The 15,094-nt window shown below is 42.6% G+C and overlaps 1 protein-coding gene across 2 annotated transcripts in view; it reads left to right on the top strand.

Moving 5' to 3' along the window:
• Positions 1 to 14,906, top strand: part of srgap3 (SLIT-ROBO Rho GTPase activating protein 3) — a 29,486-nt gene extending 14,580 nt beyond the window's left edge. The window contains exons 3-22 of one of the 2 annotated variants that reach the window (XM_085923512.1): positions 214 to 376; positions 1,181 to 1,243; positions 3,229 to 3,414; positions 4,769 to 4,897; positions 5,438 to 5,659; positions 6,158 to 6,259; positions 6,869 to 7,066; positions 7,180 to 7,264; positions 8,662 to 8,689; positions 9,733 to 9,763; positions 10,172 to 10,232; positions 10,739 to 10,816; positions 10,901 to 11,035; positions 11,501 to 11,606; positions 11,956 to 12,183; positions 12,257 to 12,330; positions 13,447 to 13,627; positions 13,709 to 13,858; positions 13,937 to 14,252; positions 14,332 to 14,906. In XM_085923512.1, the coding sequence (XP_085779638.1) occupies positions 214 to 376; positions 1,181 to 1,243; positions 3,229 to 3,414; positions 4,769 to 4,897; positions 5,438 to 5,659; positions 6,158 to 6,259; positions 6,869 to 7,066; positions 7,180 to 7,264; positions 8,662 to 8,689; positions 9,733 to 9,763; positions 10,172 to 10,232; positions 10,739 to 10,816; positions 10,901 to 11,035; positions 11,501 to 11,606; positions 11,956 to 12,183; positions 12,257 to 12,330; positions 13,447 to 13,627; positions 13,709 to 13,858; positions 13,937 to 14,252; positions 14,332 to 14,778 (2,983 nt within the window). In that variant the 3' untranslated portion in view covers positions 14,779 to 14,906. Of the gene's footprint in view, positions 1 to 213; positions 377 to 1,180; positions 1,244 to 3,228; positions 3,415 to 4,768; positions 4,898 to 5,437; positions 5,660 to 6,157; positions 6,260 to 6,868; positions 7,067 to 7,179; positions 7,265 to 8,661; positions 8,690 to 9,221; positions 9,325 to 9,732; positions 9,764 to 10,171; positions 10,233 to 10,738; positions 10,817 to 10,900; positions 11,036 to 11,500; positions 11,607 to 11,955; positions 12,184 to 12,256; positions 12,331 to 13,446; positions 13,628 to 13,708; positions 13,859 to 13,936; positions 14,253 to 14,331 lie in introns of both variants that reach the window. The other variant, XM_085923513.1, reaches the window with a different exon arrangement.
• Positions 14,907 to 15,094: the final 188 nt, after the last annotated feature.

The raw sequence follows: 15,094 nt of genomic DNA, 5'->3' as shown, positions 1-15,094 counted from the left end.
GAGAGTGCAATGTAGTTTGGAGTCTATCAAGTAGAATGATTTGGATGGAGTCATCTTACTGTAGGCAATGAGGCAGCCATGGAATGAATGAAGAGGGGAGGAAAAAAGGGAAGAATTAAATGTTTAAACTCTCTTACTTACGTAATTCGACATATTAAATATGACCCAAGAATTTAAAACAAATATCCTCATCCTGCATTATGTGTTTCCCAGGAAAGACCAGCACCTGCTGTCCTCCGTCAACTGCTGGTACCTGGTGCTGAACCAGACCAGGCGTGAGAGTCGTGACCACGCCACCCTCAGTGACATCTACACCAACAACGTCATTCAGCGCTTGGCCCAGATCAGTGAGGACGTCATTCGCCTCTTCAAGAAGGTCAGTCAATCATTTATCTCTTCACAAAAAACGTACGTAAGGATTTACGAGGTAAATATGATCGAATCTCATATTGTGCTTGCGTTATGGATTCTGGGTGAAACCTAAAATAGGACTGTAGAAGTAGAAATATGCTGAGGGCCAGGACAACCCCATGACAAATATTTTGTCGCCTCCCGTTCAGTGTTAGCAGCATCTAGTCAGCACATAGCTGAAATAATTGAGGTCTTACCCAAACATCAAAAAGTGTGCATGTTTGTGTGTGTGTGCCAACACGGACCAATGGAAAGCCTTCATTTGAAAAACAACTCCACTTACTAAGTCTGTTATTTTTCAGCTGTGTTGCACATACGGAATGATTGCGCAATATGGATGCATTTCTTATCTATGACATATAGGGCTAAGTGTTCTATACTGATTCCAATTCTTACAGCGTGTTGCATCATATTTGTTCATCAACCACGTCAGAGCAGTACATGCTGCAGTCGCTCTCACTTCAGAGCCACTGATGCCGTTCACCAGCTGCCTGAGCCCTTGCGGGAATTTAAGGATTTATCGCACCGAGTTTGACAGTTGTTTGAATGCAAAAACAATCAAATCACATAAAATCCCCCCCCCCCCCCCTCTCCATGCACCCATTTTTTTTTTAAACTGGAGTAGATTTGCAGATTTTTTTTTTGTCTGGGGTATATTTACCAACCACAATATTAGGAATTTCTATAGACGGAAATTATTCATCTGGCAGAAAATGATGCCTATCTTGTGACACCTTTTAAACACAAGCTATATTTTTTTTCCTTTCAGAGCAAGGACATTGGGATCCAGATGCACGAGGAGCTGGTGAAGGTGACCAATGAACTCTACACTGTAAGTACAACATTTATCTCTTATCTCATCATGACTTTTCTTGGGTCCTTTCATTATTTTCCTTCCTAGTTTTGTCAACTGTTTATTGATTTTTTCCAATAGTAATTAAAATTGAAAATGATAATGTAAAAAAAAAAGTCATGAAGCGGTTCAATACTTTCTTGCCTCTGTCATTTTTTTTGCTTTTAGGTTCACAGTTTGTCAGTGTGGATTCATACCTAAAGGTGTCGTTTTGTCACATAGCAGTCATTTTGTTTTTATCTACAAAATGCAGCTTGCGGGGAGAAAAAATGAATTACCCAAAGTGCATCATTTCTTTTCTTGACAATGCACTTTTATTTCAGTCCTTCCTGCTGCTTTGTTGTCCCACATGCTAGGTTTTCATTTCACGCCACTGACACACCAGGAGTCAAAGAAAAAGCAAAACACACACTCAGAATTTAGCTGTAAGGTCAAATGTCATGACCTCAGGAGGATTCTGATGTAGTTAGTGGGAAATCATTTTGAATAAGAATCATTTTATTTCCCCGACTACAACATTGTTAGTCTTTTCATTTCATCACAAATAGCTGAATGAAAATTGTAGTCACTTGGTAACACATGGTAATTATTTTTCTTCCAACGGTTTTCATTGGCAGCCAAGAAAAGCGTGAAATCCCCGGCTCTTGATCCAGACATGGAAGGCCGTGAGCTAAAAACATTCTCAGTCTGCCAAACCTTGAAACAAGGAAAGAGCAAAGGCTGGAAAATCTCCTGTTGATGTTTTCAGCAATATGACTCAGAAGAATCTTCAACTCGTGCTAATTTCCGGTTACGCAGACATACCTAATATCCCCAGCGAGATCAATAAATCTGCTCTTATCTTTGTGATGGACCACCTGCTGTCTGTTGGCTGCTCTTTATGAATAGCAATAGTGAAAGTCTCAGATGGCGAGTTGTGCTGTTTCCATCGTTGCCTCAATCTGTCATTTATGCCTTTGTTGACTTTTTTTTTCCATTCATTCCTCACATCCAGATAGTTTTAATTTGTAAATATTATACAAATTCATTTAACTTCACATCATTGTGTCTTTCTGAAAATGACACTTTTTTTTTTTCTTGTAGACATTCCCTTTCAAATTTTTACCTTCCAGCTGTTTGTCCCGCTGTTGTTGCTGATGTTCCCCCCCCTTCGTACATGACAATGGGACAAAATAAAACTTCTTCAAAGGCAACTTTGGAAATAATTTCTATCACAGGCTTTGACCCAAAGGCAGTTCTTTAAGGAGATGAAAGGACTTGTAGTGGCTAAGCGTACATGATTTAGTGGATTCCAGGAAACTTGGAGGAAACAAATAAATCACTGTTTATGTAGACTGTCCAACATCCTTGGGTGTTTAAAAAAATGCTTTTAAGACATTTAAAAACAACACTTGCATCTGGGTGATACTTTACAAGATGGAGGCAGAAGCATATGGTTACATTTAACAGGAACGCAGGTTTTTTTTTTTTTTTTAGGACTTCTGCCACCACACGCCTCTTTTGTCACCTTGCTGGTTGTTTTGTTGGAGAGGGAAGAAGAAAAAAAGATTTTAAAGAAAATTGAGGGGGTGGATGTGAGGATGGCTTGGATATATGCCTTCCTGTAATCTGTTGAGATATTCCATGTGTGGGGGACATGTGCTACTGCCATATCTTTTGAGCTAAATGATCCACCAGGCCACCGTGAAAGAGCAAAGAGCTCTTTGGAAAGAGCTGAAGAATTTGGAAGAGGACATCTCTCAGAGGCTCTTTTTCTTCTGTAAATCATCGATTAGTCTGACTGGGCTCGTTTTTAAGTGCCTTTTCTTTCTAATGTTCCATTTTCAAGTCCAACATTCTTACAATAAGAATCCTTTATTCAAAAAGAACACAAAGTAAAAATAGCCTCGACATTTACCTCGCAGCATCTCCAAAGTTCGGCAGTTGAGATGATGATGGCGGCCATTGTTGAACTTCCTCCACAGGTGATGAAGACGTACCACATGTACCACACAGAGAGCATCAGCGCGGAGAGCAAGCTGAAGGAGGCAGAAAAACAGGAGGAGAAGCAGTTCAGCAAGTCGGGAGATCTCAATGTAAACCTCCTGCGCCACGAAGACCGCCAGTCCCGACGCAGCTCTAGTAGGAAGATTGAGAAAATGAAAGAGAAGGTGGGTATTTACTGTGGGTCTTGACTCGAAACCAAGGTTATTATAGTTATGTAAAATGTTATTTAAAAAACTTTTTTTTATTATATAGAATATAATTTACATTTTTTATTACATAGAATGTAATTGTGTATTCATAGAATTATTTAAAAAAATTATTTCATTATATTGAATATAATTTTATTTTTTATTACATAGAATATAAAAAATAAATATATATTAAAAATATGAGAGCGAGCTGATGCAGTCAAAAACTCTCTGAGGAGACTGCAGGCTAAAAGGCAAGCTCAGCTCGCATTCTATTGCTGCAGAGTACGATTACTTCCAACAGTTTTCACTCAGGAGCTTCCTCTGGAATTTCCTCATGCAAATGAAATTCCTTTTATATATCAGGTTCAGGAAATCAAAAGACTGAGAAGATGACAGTGTTTCTGATTTATACGGGATGGCGCTAGCTTGGGGATTGTGCACTTTTTATAACACAGTGCAGCAATGAGCGTTCCAGCTCTCTCGTCCCCCGTTTGGAAGCTATTGATGTTGTCTCTGCCTCACACTTTGCAGTGGGAATAGCCTACCAACCTAACGACGCCGCCCCTAAAATTTACATCCGGGAGGCTTTAACATTTCACACACGGTCAAAAAGGAAGCCGCTCTATTAATTCAGTACAAAAGAAAGCATTGGCCCAGTTCCATGCAACTTCTATACATTTTTGCTAGTTAATTATCTAAATATTATGTTTTGGGCTTTAAAAGACAACATACACACTCCTCGGTATACCCATCCTTGGAGTCTTCGGCACATATAGACAAACAAGCACCCTCCACTCACAATTTACAGTCTTCCATCTGCCTAATCGGCTTTTTTTTTTTTTTAGGAAACTCAATTACTTGGAGAAAACCCATGCAAGCATGGGAAGAACATGCAAGCTAGGCACAGGAGGGCCGGACAGAACCATTAATATCGTCCTTGTGGCTACGTCACAAATGGCGGTTTGCTCTTTATAATTGGTAGCTAGATATTGGACCTGGCTATAAATTGTACGCTGCAGCTCTTGTATTGGCCCTCATTAGATGCGTTAGCCCCTTTGAGTACACCAGCTGTTCAAGTCACAGCTTTTTTTTTGTTGTTGTCAGCATTGTGGCATCTCCCGAGTGTTGAGAACCATATTCATGACTAAACACAAGCTTTCCTGCGCCGCTTAACACATGACTAATGTAGATGCAGCTTCCCTGGAGTGTTTCCAAACTCCCTGCTACTTTCTCTGCCTCTCGGAGGGTCCCTGGGTATACACACACAAACATCTGCTTGATTTACCCACTGATGTGTTTTTCTCTTCATCTGTTCTCTCCTCTCTAGAGGCAAGCCAAGTACTCGGAGAATAAGCTGAAGTGCACCAAAGCCCGCAATGACTATTTGTTGAACCTGGCAGCAACAAACGCAGTGGTGGCCAAATATTACATCCACGATGTCGCCGACATGATAGACGTAAGTATGCAACGATGTTTGTTTACATGGTTCAGATTTCGGATTTTACTCTTGCGCAATCAACTCAATGGATTGATTTTCTTGCCCTTACCTTTGACACTCTTAATCATACTCTTTAAAGTCTTATGAGGAATTTTATGAGCAAATATTACTGTGCATAGCAGTCCTGCACGCCAAGAGATTTAGCTTACCGTGAAAACATTCCTCGTACTGAGAAGGATATGGTGACTTATTGAGGCCGCATCAAAGTAAAGCGATAGTTTCCTGGTGTTAACGAGCGCTAAAGAGCGTTTGAGTCGTGATTCACACAACTGTCAGTCGCCTCCAGCTCCCTCCAAACATGCCTTTCCTTAATTGGGTTACTTCATACCGCTGAGTGTGATAAAACTCTGTAATTATCCTTGGTGTCCTACTAGGCTAACTCTTGTCTTGGAAGCGCAACTTGGAACATGTCATTTTGGGATTTTCCTTGCAAGCCTTTCCGGCATCATTTGGATTTATAAGTTTATATACAAGAACCACAATGACATGTCTTCACAGTGCTGCGATCTGGGATACCACGCGAGCTTGGCGCGGACCTTTAGGACCTACTTGTCGGCAGAGTACAACCTGGAGACCTCTCGCCACGAGGGACTCGATGTCATCGAAAACGCAGTGGACAACTTGGATTCTCGAAGTGATAAACACAAACTCATGGATATGCATAACCAGGTGTTCTGCCCTCCCATGCGCTTTGAGTACCTGCCACACATGGGTGATGAGGTGAGATGATACCGTTCTTTGGAAACCAGTGGGAAAAGGCACCAGGCTACTTCCTGCTTGGTTGCTTAGCAACCAGTGCCAAATATGGTCAGGCATGCTCTGTACCAGAGGTGTCAAACTCACTTTTGTTTTTCACAGGCCATGTCATAATTATAGTTTCCTTTACAGGCATACATGATATACAGTGTAGGCTCTACACCAAACTGATGAATAACAAGTTTTGAAATAAGAGACGAGTAAAAACTGTTCCAATATTTTAAAAAGATGAATGGTAGTAAGAATTGCTAGCAATACTGCTATTTTGTGAAATAAAGACAATTTAATATCGACACGACATTGATGCATAATTTGTCTTTGCGGGCCACATCAAATGATGTGGCAGGCCGTATCTGCCCCCCGGGCCTTGTGTTTGACACCTATGCTCTGTACTGCCAATCTTCCTGCCCAGTTTAAGACATTAACTTCCATCTGCGTCTGAATATTTACGTTCCTTTTTAGGTATGCCAGGTGAGTGCCCAGCAACCTGTCCAGACTGAGCTCTTGATGCGCTACCACCAGCTACAGTCTCGCTTGGCTACACTGAAGATTGAGAATGAGGAGGTAAGGATTTACGGGGGATTTGTGTGTGTCCAACAGCCCCCTCTCCACGACCCCGCCATGACAGAGAAAGGCCTGTCTGCCGTTCCCTGGAGCCACAGAGCAGGGCCGCATCACCATCTGTTCTCATTGCAATTACTCTACACTGACCCCCCACTGGCTAGAGCTGAGAATTTATTTAGTGCCTTGTCACTGTGCCAGTGTTGTTTTCTGTTTGAAAGTGTGTGTTATGTTGATGAAGCAAGGGCTTTCTCATCAAAAAGCGTCAGTCGCAAAAGGTGCAAATGGAGGTGATAATAAGCCCTGTTCCTGTGCCAATTGCTGTGCCTCTCCTCCCTCACCATGCTTTCTGTTCTGTGCAATAATGGATGGGGCGTGCCATGACTCCAAATGAGCTTTATCAATATATGCTCCAAAAATATGTATGCATTTGTACTCCTGAAAATTTCTCCTTTATTCAGATGTGACTTACTTTTCATTTCACCGCAACGAAAATGATATTTTAGCTCGCCCTTGAAAATAAGGTCACTTAGGCTTTTTTTCTTCTTCTCAAAGCTTGAATGGGCATTGCTTGACTTAAAATCCTTTTTCACGCTCGTTTTTTCGGTGCAGGTGAGAAAGACCTTGGACGCTACCATGCAAACTCTGCAGGACATGCTGTCAGTGGAAGATTTTGACGTGTCAGACGCCTTCCAACATAGCCGCTCCACTGAATCCATCAAGTCCCTGGCTTCCGAGTCCTACATGAGCAAGATGAATGTAGCAAAGAGAAGAGCCAACCAACAGGAGACTGAAATGTTCTACCTCTCAGTGAGTCCATCCGATGCTCGCCGTGACATCAAATTTCAATTGTATAGCGGTTCGATTAGAATTTCCGTGATGCGGGATCACTCGTTCATTATCATCTTAATCTCTTTTTATAGAAATTCAAGGAGTACCTGAATGGCAGTAATCTCATCATTAAACTGCAGGCCAAGCATGACTTACTGAAGCAGACCCTTGGCGAAGGTAAGATCATCACACCCTTGTAAACGTGACTTCTCACTATCCCTATGGTGCTTACTAGAATTCCCTTTTTGCTGCTAGTTAAGCCCACAAAGGGATTTGGAAAAAAAAAAAAAAAGACAAAGCGATTTTTTTTTTTTTTTTGCCCCTCCTACTCCCACGGGTACCCTGTTCACCTCAGCCGTGAACATTTTACAGCCAATCAATCACAAAGTCCATCTTCATCTCAGCAGCTGCTCCTGCATCAAGAGCTTTCCTAATAGACCAGCACGCCAGACAGCTGAGGATACATCGACTGACTTGATAACATATTCAGTCTTTCTCCTTTTTGAGCTTCAATGCAAACAAGCCAAACCCTCACATTATACAGCCGCTCTCATCCATCTTTGGGTTTGTTTACCTTTGCGGCGGGGCAGCAGAGGGCACGTGAACGCAGCATATGGCGTCTCCAGGTACCGCCTGAGTTTAATTATTCAGATGATCAATCAGCACTGCGCTGTGCTCATTAGCTCGCCGCTTCTTGTCCAAACTGTCGCATCTGTGGGGTTGCGTGTGAGCATGTCAAATGGTACAAGATGAAACTGCGTGCCACACGGCGCCTAATGAAAACATCATGTCACGCATTTGATACTAAATGCTACATAAAAGGTCCACAATATTTTTATTATACAATTTGCACACTCAGTGGACATTCTTATTGGATACTCCAATGAGAGCCAATATAAAATTCAGCCTTTGGGCAAATAATAGCATAAGCCCTTAGTCTCGGTTTGAAGCAGACTCATCTTTGAAGTGTACAATTGTGCGGTTGGTCAACCAGAGATAAACATGGTAATCAGTCAGTGGAATGATGTGTGGGAAACTTGCTGTTTATTTGGCCCCATATGCCACAATGATGTATGGGGAAGTGGCGAAGCTCTCGCTGTGATTATCCATTGTGGCTTGGTGTGAAAAGAAAATGTTGAAGTACTTTGGTGCCATTGTTGCTTTTATTGGACATGGAGTCCCACCTGGTTCTTTTGTAACATTTTCTTTTAATAAGAGCTCAATATTTACTAGTTTGTTAACGCAGAGTAGTTATTGTGAACTACAGCAATGTTTTGGGGGAGAAAGAAACAGCAATAAATAAATAAATCTTTTGCTACAACAAAAGGCTCAATAAAGCGGAACAGTCATTGTTCAGTGTCACTGCTGGTGGACCCCCCCCTCGCCGCCCCTCCCTCTCGCCATATCCTCCAGGTCCCCCGAGGCTTTATCGTCTATCGCTAAATAGCATTGTTCACCCGATGGCGCTTTTGGGGCGCCATTTGTCCTTCTCAGAGTGGACACTGCAGTCTGTTTAATATATTCACTTCCAGTACTAATATAAAACATTTCCCTCTTGTGTGTCTTTTCCTCAGGGGAGAGAGCCGAGTGCGGAACCACAAGGTAAGTTGAGTTTTCAAAGCATCTGTTTATTTCATCAATCCCAGACTTTAGGAGTTTTCAGAGCTGCTGCCAAAGAGATATAAGCAAAAAAATAAATAGGATTCTTTATTTTATTATAGTCTTTTCTTAATGAGTTTTTATGCTGCTTATCATTTTTATAGCCGGTTTTCGATGTTTTCATTCAAACAAATGATAAAGATTTTCTGACCTTGCTGACAGGAAGCCTTCAAACTAAAATTCTTTGACTCAACTTGAGTTCAAGTTACTGTGGTTACTGTGTATATATAATTAAAAGTAACCTTATGACTGTCAATCAAAACTGAGGGCCATCTTTTTTTAGGTTTTCCAATCAGTGGACATATACAGAATACAATCAATAAGATTCCTTTCGTAACAGCCGATTGAAAAAACACTTTTGTCTAAATACCTCTGGAAATGTATTTGTTTTTGTCCCCAATTGTAAATATTCCGTCTTAGCTTGCCGTTTCTAAATATCATAGCGGTGATGATCCTTTTGTCCTTCATTTCCTAGGCCCCCCACCCTCCCCCCTAAACCCCAGAAAATGCGGAAGCATAGACCACGCTCGGTCTATAACCATAAGCTGTTTAACGGCAATTTGGAGACCTTCGTCAAGGTACCCTCTTGTGCTCCGAGGGAGGGGGGGCAGCCCCAGCCTCTCATCTTCTTGCTCTTCCTCATTTGAGCCTTTTGTTCCTCCGCCTTGCGGCGGCCCTTCGTCATGACGTAACCTTTGATTAACCTCTAATCCTCTTCCTCCCTTCTGCGGCGCTGCCAGCGCGGGCGGAACGGCCGTCAGCCGTCTCTTTATTCACACGCAATTTACTGTCTCTGCCTCACAAATGCGGTCACTTCTTTGGGTGGAAGGAGACATCTTGCTTTGTCCCTCACTGCACACGTGTGGCTTCTTCCCCTGTTGTTCAGTCCTTTCGCTTTAACCTCCCAAGGAACTCATTCCTCATGATTGCTTGTCTAACTGTTTGCTTTTTGTGCCCTCCTTTTTCTGCTATGCTGCTTTTGTCAGAGGGAGAAGGAATGCTCGTGCTCGCATCCAGGTACCTCTGAGAATATGCATTCACTGGCCATTTCATTAGGTGCACCTCTAATGGGCTCTAAATTTTTATTGGAACAGTAGAGAGCATGTTCAGTCTACTCAAAGATGTGTTCATTAAATAATGTGTTTGTAATTGTGAGAAAAAAAAATAAAAATAAAATGGGATGATGACTTAAAAAAAGCTAAATGAATGAATTAACAAAAAATACACTTTACTTGTATATGTTTTTTTAAAATATGCAGGCGTGTCTAATGTTGTGGCCACTGAGAAGCACAAATCAAATTTTCCAATCGTGATAGACTACCTGCTGCTGCTTCAACTGGCTTGAATGAAGCATCCAACTGCTTTTCTTATTTCTTATTATTTTCAATTAAAAACAGACTACAATTCATTTTCCTCTTATTTCAGGATTCAGGTCAAGCCATTCCTCTTGTGGTCGAGAGCTGTGTCAGATACATCAACCTCTACGGTACGGCTCACGTCGTGTTATGTCTCTAAGACTGAAAAAGAAATCTAATAAAAGACAAGCTACTGTAAAGTGTGTTTGTGAACTCTCGTATGACGCAGGCGAGTGTTTGTAGCTTCGTAAATAGCCGCGGGTGCCCGGGCTTGACCTGCTCCCCCCGGGGATTCGACAAGCTCGTAACAAGGGATCACGCACACACAGTTATGATTCTACCCCCCCTTGCATGCCCCAGTCTATGCATTCTGTTGTCTTCCACCTCCCCCACCTTTTTATAGCTCCACCCCGTCTACCTTCACATCTGTCTTCAGCTCATTGCTCTAGCCTGCAGGCCTCTTCCCTGAATCTGGACCTAATGAAACTCCAGAAAACTGATTAGTAGCCCTTTAACTGGAACCACATGCTGGCGGCTAACAGAGAGGCCTGCTCCTGAACCCCAAAAAATACCTTTATTTTTGACTACATTACGTTGTGCGCTTCATGTTTTTTTTTCTACAATATCTTCCCGTCAGGCCTGCAGCAGCAAGGCATCTTCCGAGTTCCTGGATCACAGGTGGAAGTGAATGATATCAAAAATTCATTCGAAAGAGGTGAGAGACATCTTATCATCCTGTCATCTACGATTAATGTTCCTGCAGCCCATTAGCTGTTAAACCCTTGTTATGATTCATCAGGAGAAGATCCCTTAATAGACGACCACAATGAGCACGATATCAACTCAGTGGCAGGAGTGCTTAAACTCTACTTCCGAGGCCTGGAGAACTCCCTCTTCCCAAAGGAACGTTTCCTGGATTTCATTTCAACCATCAGTGAGTCACTACGCAATTCAAAGCCAGAGCGCCTGAATCTGTGTATGTTTGTGTGCAATCAAAATGGCCAAAGGGGAAAAACAAAGTTTCCTAGACTCTCAGTTGACACGAGAGAAGTCAACACATGGAAGCAATCCGAACACCAGCTCCAACTCCCTCTGTAATACTTAGCAGAGAGCCAGTAGGAAGAGAGAGAGAGAGAGAGAGGCGTGATAAATGTGTCACAGGCTGGAAGGCAGACGGGTGCATCTATAAAAAATGCTAGCTTAAATAGTGTCACTCGCTACGAACAGAAACGTTACGTGCAATACGGAGACGATAAAAACAATCTAATAAAGTGTGACAACATAGTCACAGATTTCCTGTTAGTCTGTTGTTTTTATTCACCAATTTAAATTGGTGAAAATAATTCTCTTGGACACTGGCTTTAAAATTGTTACCATGTGGCATAATGTTGTGTTTCAGAGTTGGAATCGGGAGCAGAGCGAGCACGTCACATCCAGCAGATTGTTGTGACGCTGTCTCGGACTATCATCATTGTCATGAGATATCTTTTTGCTTTTCTCAATCAGTAAGTTTGGTTCTTACATTTGAGTCATTTCTTTGCACGCTTATATCATTGATATGGACAAATATGATCTGGGAAGTTTTTCATCAAGATGGTTTGAAGTTCTTCTTGGCCAAGGCATTCAAGCATATCTTTATGAACATTGCTTTGTGCACTGGGCCGTGGTCAAAGCTTACAATGTTCCCATGTGTCAAGTGACTTAGGGTGAGCTGTGAGTTCTCGCCCAAATTATAAGTCATTACAAGATGATTCGGAATCTTTCCATTATATCCAACCAGCACCAAAACAATTTGAAATAAAATTGTCTCCATGTCGGCTGAGATATGATTGACATATTTTCTTTGTCCCTCAGTCTTTCCCAATACAGTGACGAGAACATGATGGATCCATACAACTTGGCCATCTGCTTTGGTCCCACGCTGATGCCCATTCCCGACAGCCAGGACCCGGTGTCTTGCCAGGCGCATGTGAACGAGGTCATCAAGACTATCATTATACACAATGAAGTCATCTTCCCCAGCCTACGGGAATTGGACGGCCCGGTCTATGAAAAGTGCATGACTGGAGGAGAGGAATACTGGTGAGTGAACTATCAGTAAACATTATAGACAAGCAAAAATCACTTTTTTTGAATTTGACTGTCCTCAATGCAGCGACAGTCCTCACAGTGAGCCAGGAACTCTGGATGAAGCTGACAATGGAACAGAACCACACACGAGTGATGAAGGTCAGCGCCGTTGTAGTCGTCACTGTTAATTGCTCAAGATTTCTGCATTTTATACTGCTTCCTTCCATCCATCCATTTTCTGAATCGCTTATCCTCACTCGCCGGCTATGAGTAAGTGATAGAGGTGTTTTGCTTATCTACTCAGACCCAGACGATTTTATTTAGTCCGTGAAAACACAACATTGTTTAAACAGATTACCACATTTAAAATGTCCATGCTGTATTTTTGATTAATTTATAACAATAGCTTTATTGAGGAAAAAAAATGAACTTTTGCATGTGTTTTGTACTGAGCAATGGATGTTTTTATTTAAACTGTCAATTCAGCCCTAGTGGTAAATATGATTGAACTTGACATCAGTCTCTCTTTTTATTCTTTACTCTCCTCCCTTAATCTCTTCTTGCCCGCTCTTTGTTCGAGTCAGCAATTCTCTGTGGACTTTTGCAGAATATCTTTTTCTCTGTGCCGTGGATCCACAAATTGCATAATGGACATGATTCTATCAGGGGCTTTTTCAATTACAAATTCATGTCTCAAAATCTCTTGTTCAACATGACTGGAAATGTTGATTGTCTGATGTAGATCATTCTGAAACATCTGCACATTTTGTTACTGTTATTTTTAGCATAGATTCAGAGACTATAGTTAATACCAAAATTATTCCATTGTCCATCGATTATTTAGTATGATATTTTTGTTTGTATTTTGGTGGCAAGATAAAATACATTAATTAATTTTTTTAAGCATTCTTAGCACAACGTCTTACAATAAAAATATCTATTGAACAGATAACTCTATTTCATTTAGATTTTTTATTTTTTTTTGGCCATGGTGTCAATCATTTATGATCTAATATTTGCTGAGATGGGAGCAGCATTAATTAACTATTACTGACCTCTTCTGGTTGGATGAGAGAAATGCATTGACATTTGATACGCCTCCATTATAGGTATTTTGTGTCAGAATGACTTTTATGCAATTATGCTAGTAGGTTAACAATATTTTCTTCCTGAAATATTAAGTAAGGATTCAAAATCACATCTGTTACGCTACCTTCAGATTTGACACTCGGATTTTGTTTGATTGCTTTTTTTGTATCGATGTATTCTTTACAGAGGTTGAACAAATCGAGGCCATCGCTAAATTCGATTACGTGGGCCGCAGTCCGAGAGAGCTGTCGTTCAAGAAGGGAGCGTCTCTGCTTCTCTATCACCGTGCATCCGAGGACTGGTGGGAGGGCCGACACAACGGCGTGGATGGGCTGATCCCTCATCAATACATCGTCGTGCAAGATGTGTAAGTAACTTTCTCCATTTCACCGTTGACTTTCTATTTATGCTGTATCCCATCTTGACTAGCACGCTACTGTTCTCTCAGGGATGATGCCTTCTCAGATAACCTCAGTCAGAAAGCGGATAGCGAAGCCAGCAGTGGGCCACTACTGGATGAAAGAAGTTCCTCCAAAAACGACGGCCCCTCACCATGTGAACAATCGCCCGATTACAATTTTGGAGGCGTCATGGGCAGGTCAGTGAAATCAACCCCTTCTCTTTTTAAGCAGCTAAGGTTTGCTGTGTGACAAAATACGCCCCCTCCCCCCCGCAGAGTTCGCTTGCGTTCCGACGGAGCAGCCATTCCTCGCCGTCGCAGCGGGACAGACACTCAGAGTCCAACACGAGTACCCGACACTCCACCGCGGGCCGCTGCCTGTCCCAGCAGTCCTCACAAGATGTCTGTCAACAAGGCACGTATGGAAAGCCCAGAAAAAAAGCGACTAGGGACCTTTGGTAGTTCCGGAAATATTAACTATCCAGAAAGGAAGGTCTATCCCGAGGGCCATCCGCTGAGACCCGTGTCAGGGGCCACTCGCCATAGCAGCCTCGGGGACCACAAGTCACTGGAAGCTGAGGCTCTGGCTGAGGTGAGGCTGGCATGTCAATTAGCACCTCTGCTATTTCCTGTGTTTCTGTTCTTCATATGTCTGTTCTTGCTTTAAGCAGGACATCGAGAAAACCATGACAACGGCACTCCATGAGCTTCGTGAGCTGGAGCGGCAGAACTCAGCCAAGCAGGCTCCCGATGTGGTCTTGGACACCTTGGAGCCCTTGAAGAACCCGGTTAGCTCAGAACCCGGCAGTCCCTTACACACCATCATGATCCGCGACCCAGATGCAGCCATGCGCCGGAGCAACAGCTCCACCTCCGAGATGATGACCACCTTCAAGCCGACGCTCTCCGCCCGGCTCGCCGCCGGCGCTCAGTTGCGCCCGCCGCCCATGAGGCCGCTGCGTCCCCCTCCCACCCAGCACCGCTCTAGCAGTTCTGGTTCTTCTGGGGTGGGCAGCCCGGCTGTAACGCCCACTGATAAGATGTTTCCCAGTAACAGCACAGCGGCCGGGTCCGGTATGAATGTGGCCAACGATGCCGACAAATCTGGCACCATGTAGCGAAGGTCAAATAAGAGGGCTGGAAATGGGACTGCAACTCTTGAATAATATTTTCGGCTACCTAGTTTAAAAAAACAACGCAGCCTTTTATTTCAATCAATAAGCCACAATGCTCCACTCCAGGTAGTGACAGGGGAGGGGGGGGGGGGGTAAAAGAAAGTATCATTGCTCATATCAGAGGAGCTGCTAGTATGATTTTTTTTTTTTTTTTTTTTTAAATAAAATCAAGTTGCAGGGGAATTTCCTGAAGACATCGTTTGGCTTTAATGGCTCGGGGCAAACTGATGCTTTATCTCTGTTTCCTGCCTGACTTAAC

The sequence above is a fragment of the Syngnathus leptorhynchus genome, chromosome 11 (assembly GCF_054491065.1).
Source record: "Syngnathus leptorhynchus isolate UIUO chromosome 11, UIUO_Slep, whole genome shotgun sequence".
Classification (NCBI taxonomy): Eukaryota; Metazoa; Chordata; class Actinopteri; order Syngnathiformes; family Syngnathidae; genus Syngnathus; species Syngnathus leptorhynchus.
Note: the sequence above shows the minus strand (reverse complement) of the source record. Positions and strands in the feature narration are given on the sequence as shown.